Genomic DNA, 16,637 nt, shown 5'->3' with positions numbered 1-16,637 from the left:
TCTAAACTAGATCTCTGCAATGCCTATCACCTCATCAGAATCAAGGAGGGAGATGAGTGGAAGACGGTTTTCAACACTTCTCTCGGTCATTTTGAGTATCTAGTCATGCCCTTCGGCTTAACCAATGCCCCAGCCATCTTCCAAGCACTCATTAATGATGTATTACATGATATGCTCAACAGATTTGTGTTTGTTTACTTGGATGACATTTTGATTTTTTCCAGAGACTTGGATGAACATGTGCAACATGTGAGACTGGTGTTGATAAGACTGTTAGAGAACAGACTCTTTGTGAAGGCCGAGAAATGTGAGTTTCATGTCACTTCAATCAGTTTCTTAGGTTTTGTGGTGGAGAAAGGACAGTTGAAGGCGGATCCTGCCAAGATCCAGGCCGTGGCTGAGTGGCCTATCCCTTCCACCAGGAAGCAACTCCAGAAGTTTTTGGGTTTTGCAAACTTGTATAGGAGATTCATTCGCAACTACAGTCAAGCAGCATTGCCACTTACTCAGTTAACCTCCTCTAAGCTCCCTTTTGTGTGGTCTCAGGCAGCTGACGCTGCATTTAAAAGGTTAAAGTGTCTGTTTACCTCTGCACCTGTGCTTTCCCACCCAGATCCTTCTCTTCAGTTTGTGGTGGAGGTTGATGCCTCTGACACTGGCATTGGTGCTGTGCTCTCCCAACGCTCCCCTGAAGACCAAAAAATTCACCCATGTGCTTTTTTTCTCTCGTCGACTCACGCCAGCAGAGAGAAACTATGACGCTGGTAACAGGGAGCTACTGGCTGTTGTCCTCGCCCTACAGGAGCGGAGACATTGGCTGGAAGGCTCCACACACCCCTTTGTGGTATGGACTGTCCACAAGAACCTCTCTTATCTGCAGTCAGCTCGCTGTTTGAACTCACGCCAGGCTCAGTGGGCTTTGTTCCTGGGTCGATTCCAGTTCACCCTTACCTACTGCCCTGGGTCCCGGAACATTAAGCCTGACGCCTTATCCCGTCAGTTCACCCCTCCTGTGGAAGCCTCACCTGAAGAGACCATCCTCCCTTCCTCCTGTGTGGTTGGTGCTGCCAGGTGGGAGATCGAGCAGGTAGTTCAGGAGGCCCAACGTGACCAACCTACCCCTGAGAACTGTCCCCCCAACTGATTGTTCGTCCTGCCTCCTGCCAGGTCACCTGTGCTCCAGTGGGGACATGCATCCAAGGTCGCCTGCCATCCTGGTTTCCTCCGGACCCTCACCCTGCTCTGGCGGAGTTTTTGGTGGCCAACCATCACAGCTGACACCAGAGAGTTTGTCTCCACCTGCTCCATCTGTGCTCGTAGCAAATCCTCTCATCAAACACCTGCTGGCCTCCTACACCCCTTACCTATTCCTCATCGTCCCTGGTCCCACATTGCTGTGGACTTTGTTACTGGACTCCCACCTTCAGAGGGTAACACAGTTATTTTAACCATTGTTGATCGTTTTTCCAAAGCTGCGCATTTTGTTCCCCTGTCCAAACTCCCGTCTGCTTTAGAGACTGCAGACATTGTTTGTTTCCGACCGGGGTCCCCAGTTCTCCTCCCAAGTCTGGAGGGCTTTTTGCCAGACGCTGGGGGCGTCGACCAGCCTCTCGTCTGGGTACCATCCGCAGACCAACGGCCAGACGGAGCGGGCCAATCAGGACCTCGAGTCGGCTCTCCGGTGCGTCACTTCAAGACATCCTGCCTCTTGGTCCACCCACCAGTGCTCTGTGCCCTCCGGCCGAACCCCCTCCGCCCCCCTGGCTCATTGACGATCATCCTGTTTACCCTGTCCGGCGGCTGCTGGACGTCCGCAGACGGGGCCGGGGGTATCAGTATCTGGTGGACTGGGAGGGGTACGGTCCGGAGGAGCGGTCTTGGGTATCCCGCTCCTTGATTTTGGACCTGGACCACCTGAATGACTTTTATCGGGACTTTACGGACAAGCCCGGTAGGCCGCCGGGTGGCGTCCATTGAGGGGGCGGGGTAATGTCATGATAATGTTTGTTTTGGTGTTTGGTTTTGTGTTTTGGGATGTTCTGTGTTTTTTCTTTTTCCCCCTCCCTTTTCTCTCCCTGGCAGTGTGTGTGCAGCTGAGGGTGTGGCTGGCTGGCTCATCATAATGAGGCAGCAACGCCAGCCAGCCCTCCGCTGCCTCCATTTGGCCCTTTTTCTGATTTTTGGACTTAGTGTTTTTTCAATAAACACTTTGAACTGTTTTGCCGCTTCCATCTCTGCATTTTGGGGTCCAAACACAAAACCAAATCATAACACATTGTGCGTCTAAACAAATAAATTCATCTGGATCTTGTGTTGCTGAACAGTGAAGATCTTCTACCATCAGGGGTGTTTAACTGGTGTTTACTGTCCTGCCATGACTTTAACATGACATTAGGTTCAACTGGATGTCACAATTAATTCAACATGAATATTACACAAAGACACACCTGAGGCTTTCAAACTTTTTTTTTCTTCAAATATCACAATATTATGTACCTTGATAAGGTAGTGGGTTCCTCCACACAGATGCAGATCTCTGTATTTAACTGCTTTGTATACCCTGTAGTTCTCGCCTGTCCTTTTCTCCACTTGGTCCTTCACCTGTGTGTAAATGGAATAAATCATGATGTAAATCCAGACTGAAATACAGACCAGAGAGTTGTGTGTGGAGGTTGTGAAGAATAAAGCTAGACTGAAACTCACCTGATCACAAATCGTCTGAGTTTCCTCAGTGGCGTCCTTTGTCTCACTCCAGGCTCCCATGTCCGTAGCCATTGTCACAAGGTCTGTTGAAGTTAACAGAGAAGTCGACTGTCTGCTTCTACGTGTCTCAAGTGTTTATTTTCAGCTGGTTATCACATATATTTATACTGTGTAACCACCCCTGGACTCAGAATGGAAGGTGGATCTAATACCTGATGTTGTGGGTGGAGCTACAGTACAGGTGTAGCCACAGCCCACACATGATTGTGGTGAAGAAATGTGATGTATTGCTTTGTCATCTAAAACTATGTTGGCCTGTCATGCTTGCAAGGACACAAGATGAGGAGCAGTTTGGTCCACAGAAGATACTGCACGTCTCCAGATGTGGAAGATAGAATACATCAAACAGATACAGTCTACAGCACAGAAACACTAAGGTGTTCCTTATTTAAGTTCATCTGAAAGCGAGGGGCTTCATAATTGCACCGCAGTGCCACGTCAAAGTAAAAACAAAACTATTTCAATATATATCATATATGGGCTATAGTGTAAACAGAAAGAGGACTGAGTCCCCATCAGAGCTGCAGTTGACCAGAAACAGAACCAAGTACCTTTTCTGTTGGTCCACTTTTTGGTGCACTTTAAGAAGACTGAGTTCGGTTCATTTAAAAGGACTAGGATATATATATATGTGAAAACACCCTGATAGTCCTACGTACAGATAAGAATCTGTCACATCAGGTTTTGATTCAGTTTTTTCAGTCTTACAAACCAACATGTTGCTCAAAGATCTAATTTTGTGCAGCAGACCAGCTGTGAGAATGTTGTATGTTTACTGTCATTTACTGACAAAGTATGAATTCTATATTGTTTATTCTGAAACTCTCTTAAAGGTCACTGAAAGATTCCCAGATTTAAAGCAATGTTTTTAGGCTGTTTTCCAATGTTCTTTCAATAAGAATAGTACAAGTGTGAAGTACTTTTGCAAGAGTAAAATATTCCATGATTTCAAGCTCCTAAAACTAGGAGAAATGGGCTTCGATCTCCTTACCAACAGGATGAATCTGAGCACCCTGCCCATCCCTTATTTCCACCACCGAGAGGCCCTTGAGAAAGGGCCCTAAAGCTCAGGAGAGCAGATCACACTGTGGTTGATAGGTGACTTTCATGTGAGGGTAGAGTGAGTGGCAGGAGTGATGGCTTTGGTGGAGATGTAGAGCTGAATGTCATCAGCAAAGCAGTGAAACTGAAATTCAAAACAGCAGATTATATGACCAAGGGAGGGCAATGACAACCAGCCAGGTAAAACACTGCTTCTTCTCCCTGCAGAGTTGAGGTCCTCTGAGTAAACTGAGGGAATTAACACTCACTTAAAATGCATCATCATCTTTAAAGTGAATGTTTACAGCTACAGAAGAAATGACACAGCTGTTTTCACAAGGTGAGTAGTATTTCCCATGACGAGTAAACTGAACTTGATTTAACTTAATGTGTAAAATTGTGTGTCTTTAAAGCAATGATGTCCTAGTTCTTCTGGATAATCCACAGACCTCGCGGTGGCTGTGATCAGTTTTCACTTTCTGCTGAAGAAATAGTCCCTATGAAATCTGTCCACAGTGAGTTTGGCAGATTATCCTGAGTAACTGGGACACCGTTTCTGTGAAGTAAAGTGAAATAAATGTAAAATAAAAGTGAAAAAATGTTTTGTTTTTGTGCTTTCGAGGTTGCTTTATTTGTCATTCATCATGTACATGATGAATGGAATACAGTACTCAGTTCTCAGTGGAATAATAAATAAATAAATAAATAAATAAATGCAGTATATACCTAGAGAATCTAGCAGCCAGCATAAGCTTTTGCTTTTTAGCTTTTTAGTATATTTTTTTTAAGTATTACTTGTTTAACATTACCAGGCTCCTGCCTCAGTACTTTTTTTTTAATTTTGTTGGGGGTTTTTGTAGTATAATATACATATTTATAGTACTACTTAAATTATAAGATTGGATTTTAGGGTGCATGGCCTCAGACTTAGATGTGCTGACTCTCATCCTGACCACTCCACACTCAACTGCAAACCACCCCATTGCCTGTTGGAGGTCACATCATCTGCAAAGAGCAGATGCAATCCTGACATCCCCAAACCAAACCCCTCTCTCCCCATGCCTGCACCATGAGATCCTGTCCATGAATATCACAATACCACACTATTTTCGGTAAACATATTATGGAGGCCCACCAAGCAACATCTGGCGATCAAGTTCTGTTCCAGACATCTGAGGTGGTGGGACAGCTGCATGAAGAGAGAAAGAAAAAGACAGTTAAAACCTGACACTCATCAAACAGCTCAGATCAGAGAGGATCAGACCAAAGTAAATCCTGTTTGTAACACAGGAGGGCTCCAAACACCACTAAGCTGAGAGATGTGAGACATCTGCAGCTGAAACACACTCTTCATTTGGAGAGGAATTGGCTCAGGTCACCCGTGGTTGCGTACGTGGTTGCAGGTGACTTTAATCACGGCAATCTGCAAGACACACTCCCAACATTCCATCAACACCTCACTATTGCCACTCGGGGCAGCAATACACTTGACAAAGTGCATACAAACAGACGTAAGACATACAGAGCTTTTCCCCGCCCCCACCTTGGCTCATCGGATCACATCTCCATTATGCTGGCCCCTGCATACTGCCCTGTGTTACAGAGCAAGAAAGCCACCCAGAAGACCATCACACTGTGGCCAAACAAGGCTGTCCCTATGCTCCAGGACTGTTTCGAAACCACAGACTGGCAGATGTTCAAAGATGCAGTAACAGTGGATGGTGATGTGAACCTGGAAGCAGGCCCAAGCCTCCATGGGGCCCTAAGGAAAATTTGATTTTGGGGCCCTCTATTACTGCCAATAATACTGATCATTGATCATTCACACACCTACTGTAAGTCATTTCATGTTCTACTCTGTCATCACATGTTAAACTAAATGTGAGAACGTTTTGTTGTAGTTAGATTGTAATCCACAGTGATTAAGGCCATGGAAGCAGACAACAGATCTGCAAACTTGCTGAAAAATCTTTCAATTAGTATTTGGCAAAGTCAGCAACTCCCCCTACTGGCCACACAGACAATCAATACATAAAACCTCAAAGAGCAGCCTGGCATGTTTTACCCATTTATGGTTTTTAATCTGAAATGGTAGCAAATTCAGCCACAAGAGCAGCATGGGGTTGATTTACACTTAGTAAAGTGATATAGCACTAAGTGGGATACCGAATGTCATCTAGGCCAACTAAAAGTAACAAAATAAACCAGTCATTTACTGTAAACACAATCTGCTTTATTATTTTTTCTTTTAAATATACCGCAACACAGAGGGGACAGTGGGCACAGTGGATGGAGAAAAGGATGGAGATGGACCTAAGATGCAAAACAACAACAAAAGCTAGTCATGTTAGATGTTATATTACACTTGAAAATTATGCTGCTTATTACTAAGTAAAATAGTACAACTATAGCTTGTAATATGAAAACAATCCGCCAGTGGAACAACTGAAAATTGCTTGAAAAGTTTTGAAATAATATGCATTTGTCTAAAAACATGTCCCTTTTCATATGATTATATCTTATATTAAAAATTATTCATCTCAGAATGTTCTGCAGTACACTGAGCAATTACAAAGGCTGTTTTGTTTTTAACTTACCAGGTAGAGCTGAGGTTGTAGCAGACACGGAGGAGAAAGTGGGCACAGTGGATGGAGATGGACCTAAGATGAAAAACATGTCCCTTGTCATATGATTATGTCTTGTTATATTAGTATATCTTAATGAGATAATTTGACTAGAAATTAAATATATATGGTGACAGTTTTTCCCTCACCTGTTTCATTAGCCTTGGCTGAGTCTGAGGAGGTGGACTGCCCCTGGGCTGAGTCCAAAATACTTTAACAGTGCTCCTGGGGAAGTTTCATTTAACTTTTGAGCATAACAGGGAGTTGATGTAAAAGGAATATGTTTATTTACTCACATAAATTACTATGCTCTGCAGCATACAACATATCTCAAACTGTAAGTTAACTAAGTTAATTCATTAATGCAAAAACATATTGCTAGCAAACGTCACCATGTCTGTAATTAATGTTAGTTGTTATTAAACATTTGCTATCAAACGTAATCAAAAACGTTGTTTTGATGCCAAAAAGCGACCCAGAATATATATATAGCCTATATATACACCGAGAATCAACTTATTCAAAGTATGCTATTACACAAAAACGTTAGCTTAAATAGTAAGCTATCTAACCTTCCAGTTAAAAGAGAAGTTTCTGTAGTTTTGAACTAACATTAGCTAGCTAATTTGCTATTATAGGCTAACGTAGTTGGAACAAAATATCAACAATAATTAAGGACTTTCCTAATTTGAGGAAACTTTTCAAAATCTCCTTGACACCAAACGTTACATTACCAAGACATGCAAACATACCTTTATCTTAACGTTTTTTTTTCCTCTTCCTCTTTCTTCCTTTATGTTTTTCTGCCCCTGAAGGGTGTGTCCTTTGTTGCAACATTATTAGGCCTTCCACCTGCTCCTAGCTCCTTGGATGTGCAGTGCAAACTGCACGGCTGGATGCACACCTTACTAGTGGAGCTCTGACATTTAGAGCAGAGAGACAGTAGGAAACTACACTCTGTTAACATAATATTGTCTTTTTGTACAGCAGCATACATTTGATAATATATTCGTCATCATCACTCACACGTGGAAAAAAATAATAATTTTTTTCTTTTTTTAAGTTAATTGCTCTTGGGGGCCCCCTAGTGGTCACGGGGCCCTAAGCAGGTGCTTAGTTGGCTTATGCCTTGGGCTGGTTCTGCCTAGAAGAATATACAGCATCAGTCCTGGCATATATCAGGAAGTGTGTGGAAGATGTGACTATCACTAAAACCACCACAATCCCTCCAAACCAGAAACCATGGGTGAATGCAGATGTGCGTTCTCTTTTGAAGGCGTGGGATGCGGCATTCAGGGAAGGGGATGGGGAAGTACTCAGGGCGGCACAGCGGAGCCTGAAGACGGGAATAAAGAGTGCAAAATCAGATTATGCTGTTAAGATCTAGGGGCACTTCACCTCAAATGACCCTCGGAGCATGTGGAGAGGCATCAAATGCATTACGGATTACAGCAAGAAAAATGCACAATACACCTTTGCCTAATGCCCTGAACTCCTTCTATGCCCGCTTCGAGGCCTCCAACAACACCACTACCACCAGGCTGACATCCTTGCCAGAGGAACCCCTACTCAGTGTGACAGAAAGGGAGGTGACACTCACACTGCAGAGGATAAACCCTCGCAAAGCAGCAGGCCTTGACGGAATTCCAGGCTGCGTCCTCAAGGACTGTGCAGGCCAACTTTCAGGGGTCTTGAGTGACCTCTTCAATATCTCCCTGTCATAGGCCATTGTCCCAACAAGCCTCAAAACCTCTACCATCATCCCTCAGACAGTATCCTGCCTCAGTGACTATTGGCTTGTTGCCCTAACCCCAATAGTAATGAAATCATTTGAGAGGCTGGTAATGACACACATCAAGAAGGCCATCAACAAAACATCTGACTCTCACCAGTATGCTTACAGGCAGAACCGTTCCGCTGCAGATGCTATCTCTGCTGTGATCCACCATGCTCTCACATGCCTGGAAACCAGGAACTCATATGTGAGGTTGCTCTTTTTGGACTTTAGTTCTGCCTTTAATACTATTATTCCACAGGGTGCTGGTAAACAAACTGTCAGCACTCGGATTGGCCCCATCACTCTGCAACTGGATTTTGGATTTCCTCACCAACAGATCCCAGTCAGTCAGGATTAACAACACCACGTCCTCACCCATAACCCTCAGCACCGGTTCTCCTCAGGGCTGTGTACTCAGCCCACTGCTCTACACACTGCTCACCAACAACTGCAGAGAACACTATGACAGCAATGTCATAGTAAAGTTTGTGGACGACACAGCAGTGCTAGGACTTGTCAGCAACAGGGATGAGACTGCGTACAGGCAGGAGGTGAGTGGACTGAGGCTGTGGTGTGAGAAAAATAACCTCATCCTGAATACAAAGAAGACCAACAAGTTGATAGTGGACTTTCTCAAGAAAGGCCCTCCTCCCCGCCCTCTTTTAATTGATAACACAGCTGTGTCCATACTTTCAAATATCTGGGAGTGCACCTCTCCAACAGCCTCACCTGGCAGGATAACACCACCAACATTATTAAGAAGGCCCATCAACGCCTGTATTTCCTGAGGAAATTCAAAAGGGCGGGCTTGAAGACAGACATTCTCAAGTCCTTCTACAGGTGTGTGGTGGAGAGCATCCTCACTTCCTGCATCACCGTGTGGTACTGCAGCTGCACAGTGGCAGAGAAGCAGACACTACAGCGGGTGGTCACCTCTGCACAGAGGATCATTGGCTGCAGCTTGCCACCTCTGTCATCCATCTACTACATCAGATGCAAGGACAGAGCGAGTGCCATCATGAGGGACTCTACCCACCCCGCACATGGACTGTTTGACCCTCTCCCCTCAGGCAGGCAGCTGCGTAGCATCCAGGCAAGGACAAGCAGGCTGAAGAACAGCTTTTTCCCAGATGCAGTAAGGCTGCTGAATGGTGGACACTGTTAGACCTTTTGCACTTTTTGCACTTTTAGACCATATATCTGCTGCTCCCCCCAGAGACATACCTGTTCTCTGTGGTGGATTGCCCCCTCTGGGTTGGGAGAGAGTTACTGAATGCCCCAAGAACTTTGGGTAGTGACCAAGAGAATGAGATCATGGATACAATCGGCTGAAATGAGTTTCCCCCGTAGGATGGCTGGAATCAGCCTTCCAGATAAAGTAAGGAGTTCAGAGTAGAGCCGCTGCTCCTTTGTGTCAAAAGGCACCAGTTGATGTAGTTCTAACATGTCATCTCATCTCATCTCATCTCATCTCATCTCATCTCATCTCATATATCTCATCTGGCCTGAGAATGCCTCAGGATCTCCCAGGAGGAGCTGGAAAACATTGCCGGGGGGAGAGGCATCTGAACCTCACCACTTTGCTCACCCTGCTGCCCCCATGACCCTGCCCAGGATAAACAGATGAAAACGAATGAATGAATAAATGAATGGAGCTGTGTGAGAGTTCATAAACAGGTGTTTTGATATAGTTTTCTATTGTTAAACATGGTCCCTGATTAAAAACAATAGCATGAGGGTACAACTCATTATTAATAACCTCTCACTGACCAAAGTAGGTGAAATATTCATAACACATCCACACCAGGATTACCACATCCAACCTGATGTTACTGATTTTATTTCCAGTGAACCACCATGAAACCAGGGGCCCTGCATGACAGCAATCCACACAGTAACCTGTCAAACAGCAATAAAATCTCACAGCCTCTAGTGCCTCATAGGATACAGTGGTGAGTGTTTTAAATTGGTAGAAAAAAAATCATGGTTTTAAAAAAACAGGACAAACTTGCTATTGGGCTCAGCCATGAACACTTCTGTTTGATTCACTAAGTGTAAACATCCACAGTACAGGTGGGCCTCTCAATGGTGGTAATAACGGAGGGTCAGGGCAGTCAAAATCATTGTGTTCGTTTGGGGATTGAAGACAGTCGAAGCCCATTTCTCTTAGTTTTAGGAGCTTAAACTCAGGAAAGAAGTAAGTACTGGAATACTTTACTCTTGTAAAAGTACTTCTCTCTTCACACTTGTACTATTCTTATTGAAAGAACATTGGTAAACAGCCTAAAAACGTTGCTTTAAATCTCAGAAGCGAGGAAGTTTTTGTGAGACTCTACAACAAAATGAAAACTAAACAAAAAAAAGTTGAGATTTGAACCGATAATGTTTCCCATGATCTGTGGTGTGGGTGGTTGTTTGTCAAGCACTGTGACAGTGCCAGCTACTTCCAAAGAATTACAGTTCAAGTACTTAACTGACAGTGATTAACGAACAGTGATTTGGAAACGTTCTGCTCAGTCATCTCATATCAATCTCAAGGACAGGCCTGTAGCTGAAACTATTTTGTTGTGTTGCTGTGGGAATCTTTCAGTGACCTTGAAAGGAGTGGTGAGGAGTTTGAGTAAATAATACAGATGTTACACTGGGTCAGTAAATGCCAGTAAACAAACAACACTCTTAACAGCATCTTGACTTAAATTCATTACCAAGTGACAAATTACAGAGTTGGTTAATTGACACTGAATGAACTCTTTGGGCCACATGTTGGTTTGTAAGAGAGAATAAACTGTACTGCATATAGTTTCAAGCAACAATGAGCGGGGTCCAAGCAGAGTGCAATCTCTGACTTGACATGACCTCAGTGAGCACTTGAAAACATACCACATGCATAAATGACTTGGCCTGCTGGGGATTCAAAGCCAGTACCTTTTTATCTGCAGACAGAATGACTTACTGACTTTGTGAATGGGGAGACATGGTTGTTCATACACCTTCTCACAAGTTGAGGCAATGACCTCACGTGTAAAGCTCTGGCATTTTTGTCGAATTAAACTTAAAACGCTTACAACAGTGAAAATGTTGGTGATAACATTCTGACAAAAATCACACACCACGGTTGGTTTCAGGTGTATTTTCACATATTTTGGTGATGTTTGATCAAAAATTTGGTGAAATAGATCTAGTGTTGACACTGAATGTCACTGCAGAGTCACCATTTGACTTATCTGATCATCCTCTGAAACACTTGATGTCTAATATCCAAAGAATGTCTGTCAGTGTTGGTAGCAATTGGATGAAGACTTGTGGAGATATAGATGCTAATTGATATTGCATATTCTGAACAATACAGAGTGGTGGACTTCTGAATTGACCACAGGTTGCAATGGGGGAAACATTTGTCACAATTCAGTGGATGTAATGAAAACAGTATCAGCTCTGTAGGACATAAAGGGGATTTAGATTTGTTGTCAGATACGGCCACTTTAATAAATCATTATCAGATTTTATGCAACAACTGAGTTGTGACCCTATAGCGTGCAAACAGAATTTAGTAATTGTCCCCATTGAGATTTAATGGGCAAATATGGCCATTAAATGCTGCTGCAAGATGCAATTTAAGAAAACTTATGTCACTCAACATTTCTACAACAAGTCCGAAAGTTTCAAATGTTGCAGCTGTCGACTATTAAAACCATTAAACCTATTCAAATCATCTACTGATCACACAAACCAGGAATCATTTTCTTGCTGTCAGTTACTTGCCAGGTGTCCTGGAGGAGGAATATGTATTTCATACATCCTTCTGAGATTACTAAATGAGAGTGGAGCATACAGAATCTGACCCAATGAGGAATTACACTCACACTGAGTCCTCTCTGCAAACTTTTCTGAACAAAGCAATAAATAAAAAATAAAAAATAAGTACATTTAAAAAAATAAACAAAACAATACACTAACAAGAGTAAGAGTATGGAACTCAAAGAATCATTTTATTCTATTTACATTTCATTTTATGTCTGTGAAATAATCTTCTATCAGCTCTGTGAGGCTGGACTGAGGCACAGTGTTGGTTTTTTAACTATATGCTGACATACTCACACTGTCATTAGGATTCATCTGGGTTGAGATTTTTGCCAGTCCACTGTTGAGGTTTTGTTTTAAACAATAATCAAAGTTCAAAGTGGGTATTTGATCATTTTATATATATATATATATATATATATATATATATATATATATATATATATCTATATGTACAGTAGCGGCTCGTGGTGAAATTGGGTGGGAGGGCTAACGCATTAGGCCTATGGCCTATACTGATCAATAGTTCAGCTGCAGTAACAGTATCATCACACCGAGATACAGTACCAGGTTACAGCAACAATGCACTACAACAAAACTAGAGAATTAGGCTAACTACAAAAATGTTCTGATGCCAAAAGCTCTCTCTCTCTCTCTCTCTCTCTCTCTCTCTCTCTCTCTCTCTCTCTCTCTCTCTCTCTCTGTTTTCGCACGCACGCGCATACACATACACACACACACACACACACACACAGATTATTTTGTGCTGTACACTAGGGCTGGGTGGTATGGCCTAAAATCAATATCATGGTATTATTTTGGGGGGATGCAGTGACGGTATATCGTGGTATTGTCTTCTCTCTTTTTTTTTTACATCATAAATAAAACAATTTAAAAAGCCATACAAGTCTAGGATGGAAACTATTTATCGTCAGAAGTAAAACGGTTGCTAATCCATCTATTATTGTGTATAAAACCTTATACAGTATGTATAACGTTAGAGGGAAGAGGGAGGGCTGGCAGCTCCCGGGCCCTCTTCTCCTGCAGGCCTGGGTTTGGTGCGGTCGGCCAGGCCTGGAGGTGCGTGAGGCAGGCAGGCAGGCAGGCAGGCAGGCAGGTCGGCCGGGCCCCGTTCTGCCGCCGTATGAAGGTAACTACAAAAGCAGTTACGCAGCGCATGACCTTATTTGAAGAGAAGCTCACATCGACGGCCTTTCTGGGATGCAAACAGGTTAATCATTTAAGTCTGATGATTTTTGGATGAGGTCCCGCTCGATAGACAGCATTTAAAATAATCCACCTCATTCAGCATGATGCTAACCCAATTCACAAGACTCAACACTCACTCTCCCACTACAGTAACAGCGGGCAGGCCCTCACTGTAGCCACGCACTGTCATTGGCCAAAAGTCAGTGGCCTGGGCTGAATTAATTTAGCCCAACTGGACAGTAAATCAACGACATCTGTCACTCACAATGTGACAACAATGATTGGAAGCTGATTCTAGTATGGGCTGTAAAAATTCTGCCCATTTAGATAAATCCCGCGTTTTTGTGACTATTTTAGTGCTGTTGCTGCTAAAGGTTCCATCAAATACAATCAGTTCTAAGGTTCAATAACTAATATTTTAATATTTTCAGGCGGTGTCAAAATAGGGTTGGACAAAGACATTTTACCACAGAACAAGGAAGTCAAACAAATCAAATCATTGCTGTAAGATTTTGTACCAGCTAAACGACTGCTGTTGACATTGCTTTATGTCCTTGATTATTTTATGATCTTAAGATAACACCATCCTGTCGGAAGCTGTTTCTGTCTGCTTTATATTATATCATATTATATCTATATTACATTCTCCTTTATATTATATCATATTATATCTATATTACATTCTGCTTTATATTATATCATATTATATTTATATTACATTCTGCTTTATATTTCCACAGAAGAAGGAAGTCAAATAAATCTACACTCACTAAACTGGGTCATCTGGCCACACAGACACGACCTCTAGTAAGAAACCTCTGTGTCATTTTTGATCGTGATCTCAGTTGTAAAAGCCCATTTTTTATCATAGCTCCAAAAGTGACATATATCGAAAAGATTTGTCTCATTTTAAGTCAGACGATCTGCTGATTAATTCTATATACACGATATGTTATGATCCACTGAAATTAATTTAATTCAATTTTATTTATAAAGCCCAATATTACAAATCACAATTTCCCTCAGAGGGCTTTACAGCATCATACATCCCTCGGCCCTTTGGACCCTCACAGGATAAGGAAAAACTCCTTTAATGGGAAAAAATGGTAGAAACCTCAAGAAGAACAAGTGAGGAGGTATCCCTCTTCCACGATGGACAGACATGCAATAGATGTCATACAGACCAGTCCAACATAATAAATTTGCAGTAATCCATATGACAAAATGATACAAAAAGAAAGACAGAGACAGAGAGATATGCAGGGCAGACAGTATTTACAGTAGCTTACAACAACATTCACTTTAGAAATAATATTATAACAATTATAGTACTTTGGTAGCATATATGTTATAAGCATATATGATAGTTATGTAGGTGACAATAATAATCATGTGTGAATAACAGTAGAAGTATGATAACAATAAAAGCAGTAGTCGTAGGCATCAGGCAGGACCACGGCAGCAGCACAACCACGACACACCATCCAGGCACCGCTGCAATTCGAGGGAACCTGTCAGACAGTGGAGCACAAAGGCTCTGGGGAAGAAGCCGAGTTAGTGACATGCAGTAAAGCAGAGTTAGCCATATTCAGTAACAGGGCATGAATATTAGCAAATAAAGAATATCCAACTTTTCAGAATCTGAGAGTGAGAAGAGAGAAGGTGCTCACAGTGTATTATAGGAGGTTCCCCAGCAAAATAGGCCTATGTCAGCCTAATTAGGGGCTGGTCCAAGGCAAGCCTGAGCCAGCCCTGACTGTAAGCTTTATCAAAAAGAAAAGTCTTCAGTCTACTCTTAAATGTGGAGACGAGGCTGAGAGCTGGAGGCTCTAGCTCTCGTTCTACTTGTGGAGACTATAAGAACCACAAGTAACCCTGCATTCTCTGAATGCAGTGATCTGGTGGGATAATACGGTACCATGAGCTCTCTAAGATATGATGGAGCCTGACCATTTAGAGCTTTGTAAGTGAGACAGATTTCAAATTCAATACTGAATATGACGGAGCCAGTGTAAAATTAGTCATGATATGAGCTGAATTAGTCCCCAGTTTATTACCTTAGCTGTCATCTTCCATGTAAGGAACCTGGGCGACAATACCACCGGCCGCAGCTCTCCACAGGCCGGCTGCAACCTGGTTGTGCTCTGTCCTCCACACAGTGATTGGTTGTGGTGGGCTTCTCTCAACCAATATGCCAGGGCCGATTTTTTGTCCAAGTCCAGCCCTGGATGTTAGATTAGTTGATCAGTAAGGAGAGATGTCTGACCAGTTTTGAAAAAGTGAATTCAGAGTTATCAAATGTAAACAAGTGTTGCTTTTCTTTTTGTTGAATCTAATTTGTGAAATAGCTGCAGCTGTTTCAGCTGGCAGGCGGTGTCAGAATAGGGTTGGAAAAAGACATTTTACCACAGAACAAGGAAGTCAAGCAAATCAAATCATTGCTGTAAGATTTTGTACCAGCTAAACAGCTGCTGTTGACCTTGATTATTTTATGATCTTAAGATAACACCATCCTGTCTGAAGCTGTTTCCGTCTGCTTTATATTTATCATATTATATCTTTATTACATTCTGCTTTATATTATATCATATTATATTTATATTACATTCTGCTTTATATTTCCACAGAAGAAGGAAGTCAAATAAATCTAATCTCACTGTTAGGTTTTGACTGACTCATGCTGAACAGTTAAATATTATTCAGACACACAGAACTTAATCTAAGTTTTTTATTGCAAATACAGTATGTCATCTCTTAAATCTATTTTATTATATTTTCTGGGCTCAGCCATGAAGACTTGGGTTTGAACATCTACAATATAGGTGTGATGCTCAAACAACATGAAATGGAATGACTTGTTTAACCTGAAGGTCACTTTAATAATAAAGTTGATTTAAAAAATGAACTTCAAAGGGGTTGAAAAATGAATATACCTGAAAGCCAACTATCAACCACAGTTTAATCTGATCTTCTGATCTCCAGTGCCTTTCTCAAGGATGTGTCAATTTTCATTTTAAATGCTGCTGCAAGATGCAACTTAATGAAGTTTCACTAATAATTTCTTGTAACTCAAAAAGTTTCATATGTTTCAGCTGTTGACAAACCTACTGACATCATCTATTGCTCTTACAATGGCAACTTTGTCCTTATGTTCCTACATTTATTTTGTACACCTGTACTGTAGCTCCACCCACAACATCAGGTATTAGATCCACCTTCCAGTCTGAGTCCAGGGGTGGTTACACAGTATAAATATATGTGATAACCAGCTGAAAATAAACACTTGAGACACATAGAAGCAGACAGTCGACTCCTCTGTTAACTTCAACAGACCTTGTGACAATGGCTACGAATATGGGAGAATGGAGTGAGACAAAGGACGCCACTGAGGAAATTCAGAAGATTTGTGATCAGGTGAGTTT

The 16,637-nt window shown here is 42.2% G+C and overlaps 2 protein-coding genes across 3 annotated transcripts in view; one reads left to right on the top strand and one right to left on the bottom strand.

The window, feature by feature from the left end:
- The window catches only part of LOC117264478 (cystatin-A3-like), a 28,763-nt gene extending 25,768 nt beyond the window's left edge, over positions 1-2,995 (bottom strand). Inside the window, exons 1-2 of the mRNA XM_078162670.1 lie at positions 2,704-2,995; positions 2,497-2,601 (exon numbers count right to left, since the gene is read on the bottom strand). Of these exons, the coding sequence (XP_078018796.1) occupies positions 2,497-2,601; positions 2,704-2,775 (177 nt within the window). The 5' untranslated portion in view covers positions 2,776-2,995. The remainder of the gene's footprint in view (positions 1-2,496; positions 2,602-2,703) is intronic.
- Positions 1-16,637, top strand: part of LOC117264473 (cystatin-A3-like) — a 28,293-nt gene that overhangs the window by 10,927 nt on the left and 729 nt on the right. Inside the window, exon 1 of one of the 2 annotated variants that reach the window (XM_033638432.2) lies at positions 16,473-16,629. The exons of the other annotated variant lie outside the window; for it this stretch is intronic. Within the exon in view, the coding sequence (XP_033494323.1) occupies positions 16,558-16,629 (72 nt within the window). The 5' untranslated portion in view covers positions 16,473-16,557. Of the gene's footprint in view, positions 1-16,472; positions 16,630-16,637 lie in introns of those variants that run through there. 2 annotated transcript variants of the gene reach the window in all.

This window comes from Epinephelus lanceolatus, chromosome 20 (genome assembly GCF_041903045.1).
Source record: "Epinephelus lanceolatus isolate andai-2023 chromosome 20, ASM4190304v1, whole genome shotgun sequence".
Taxonomy (NCBI): Eukaryota; Metazoa; Chordata; class Actinopteri; order Perciformes; family Serranidae; genus Epinephelus; species Epinephelus lanceolatus.
Note: the sequence above shows the minus strand (reverse complement) of the source record. Positions and strands in the feature narration are given on the sequence as shown.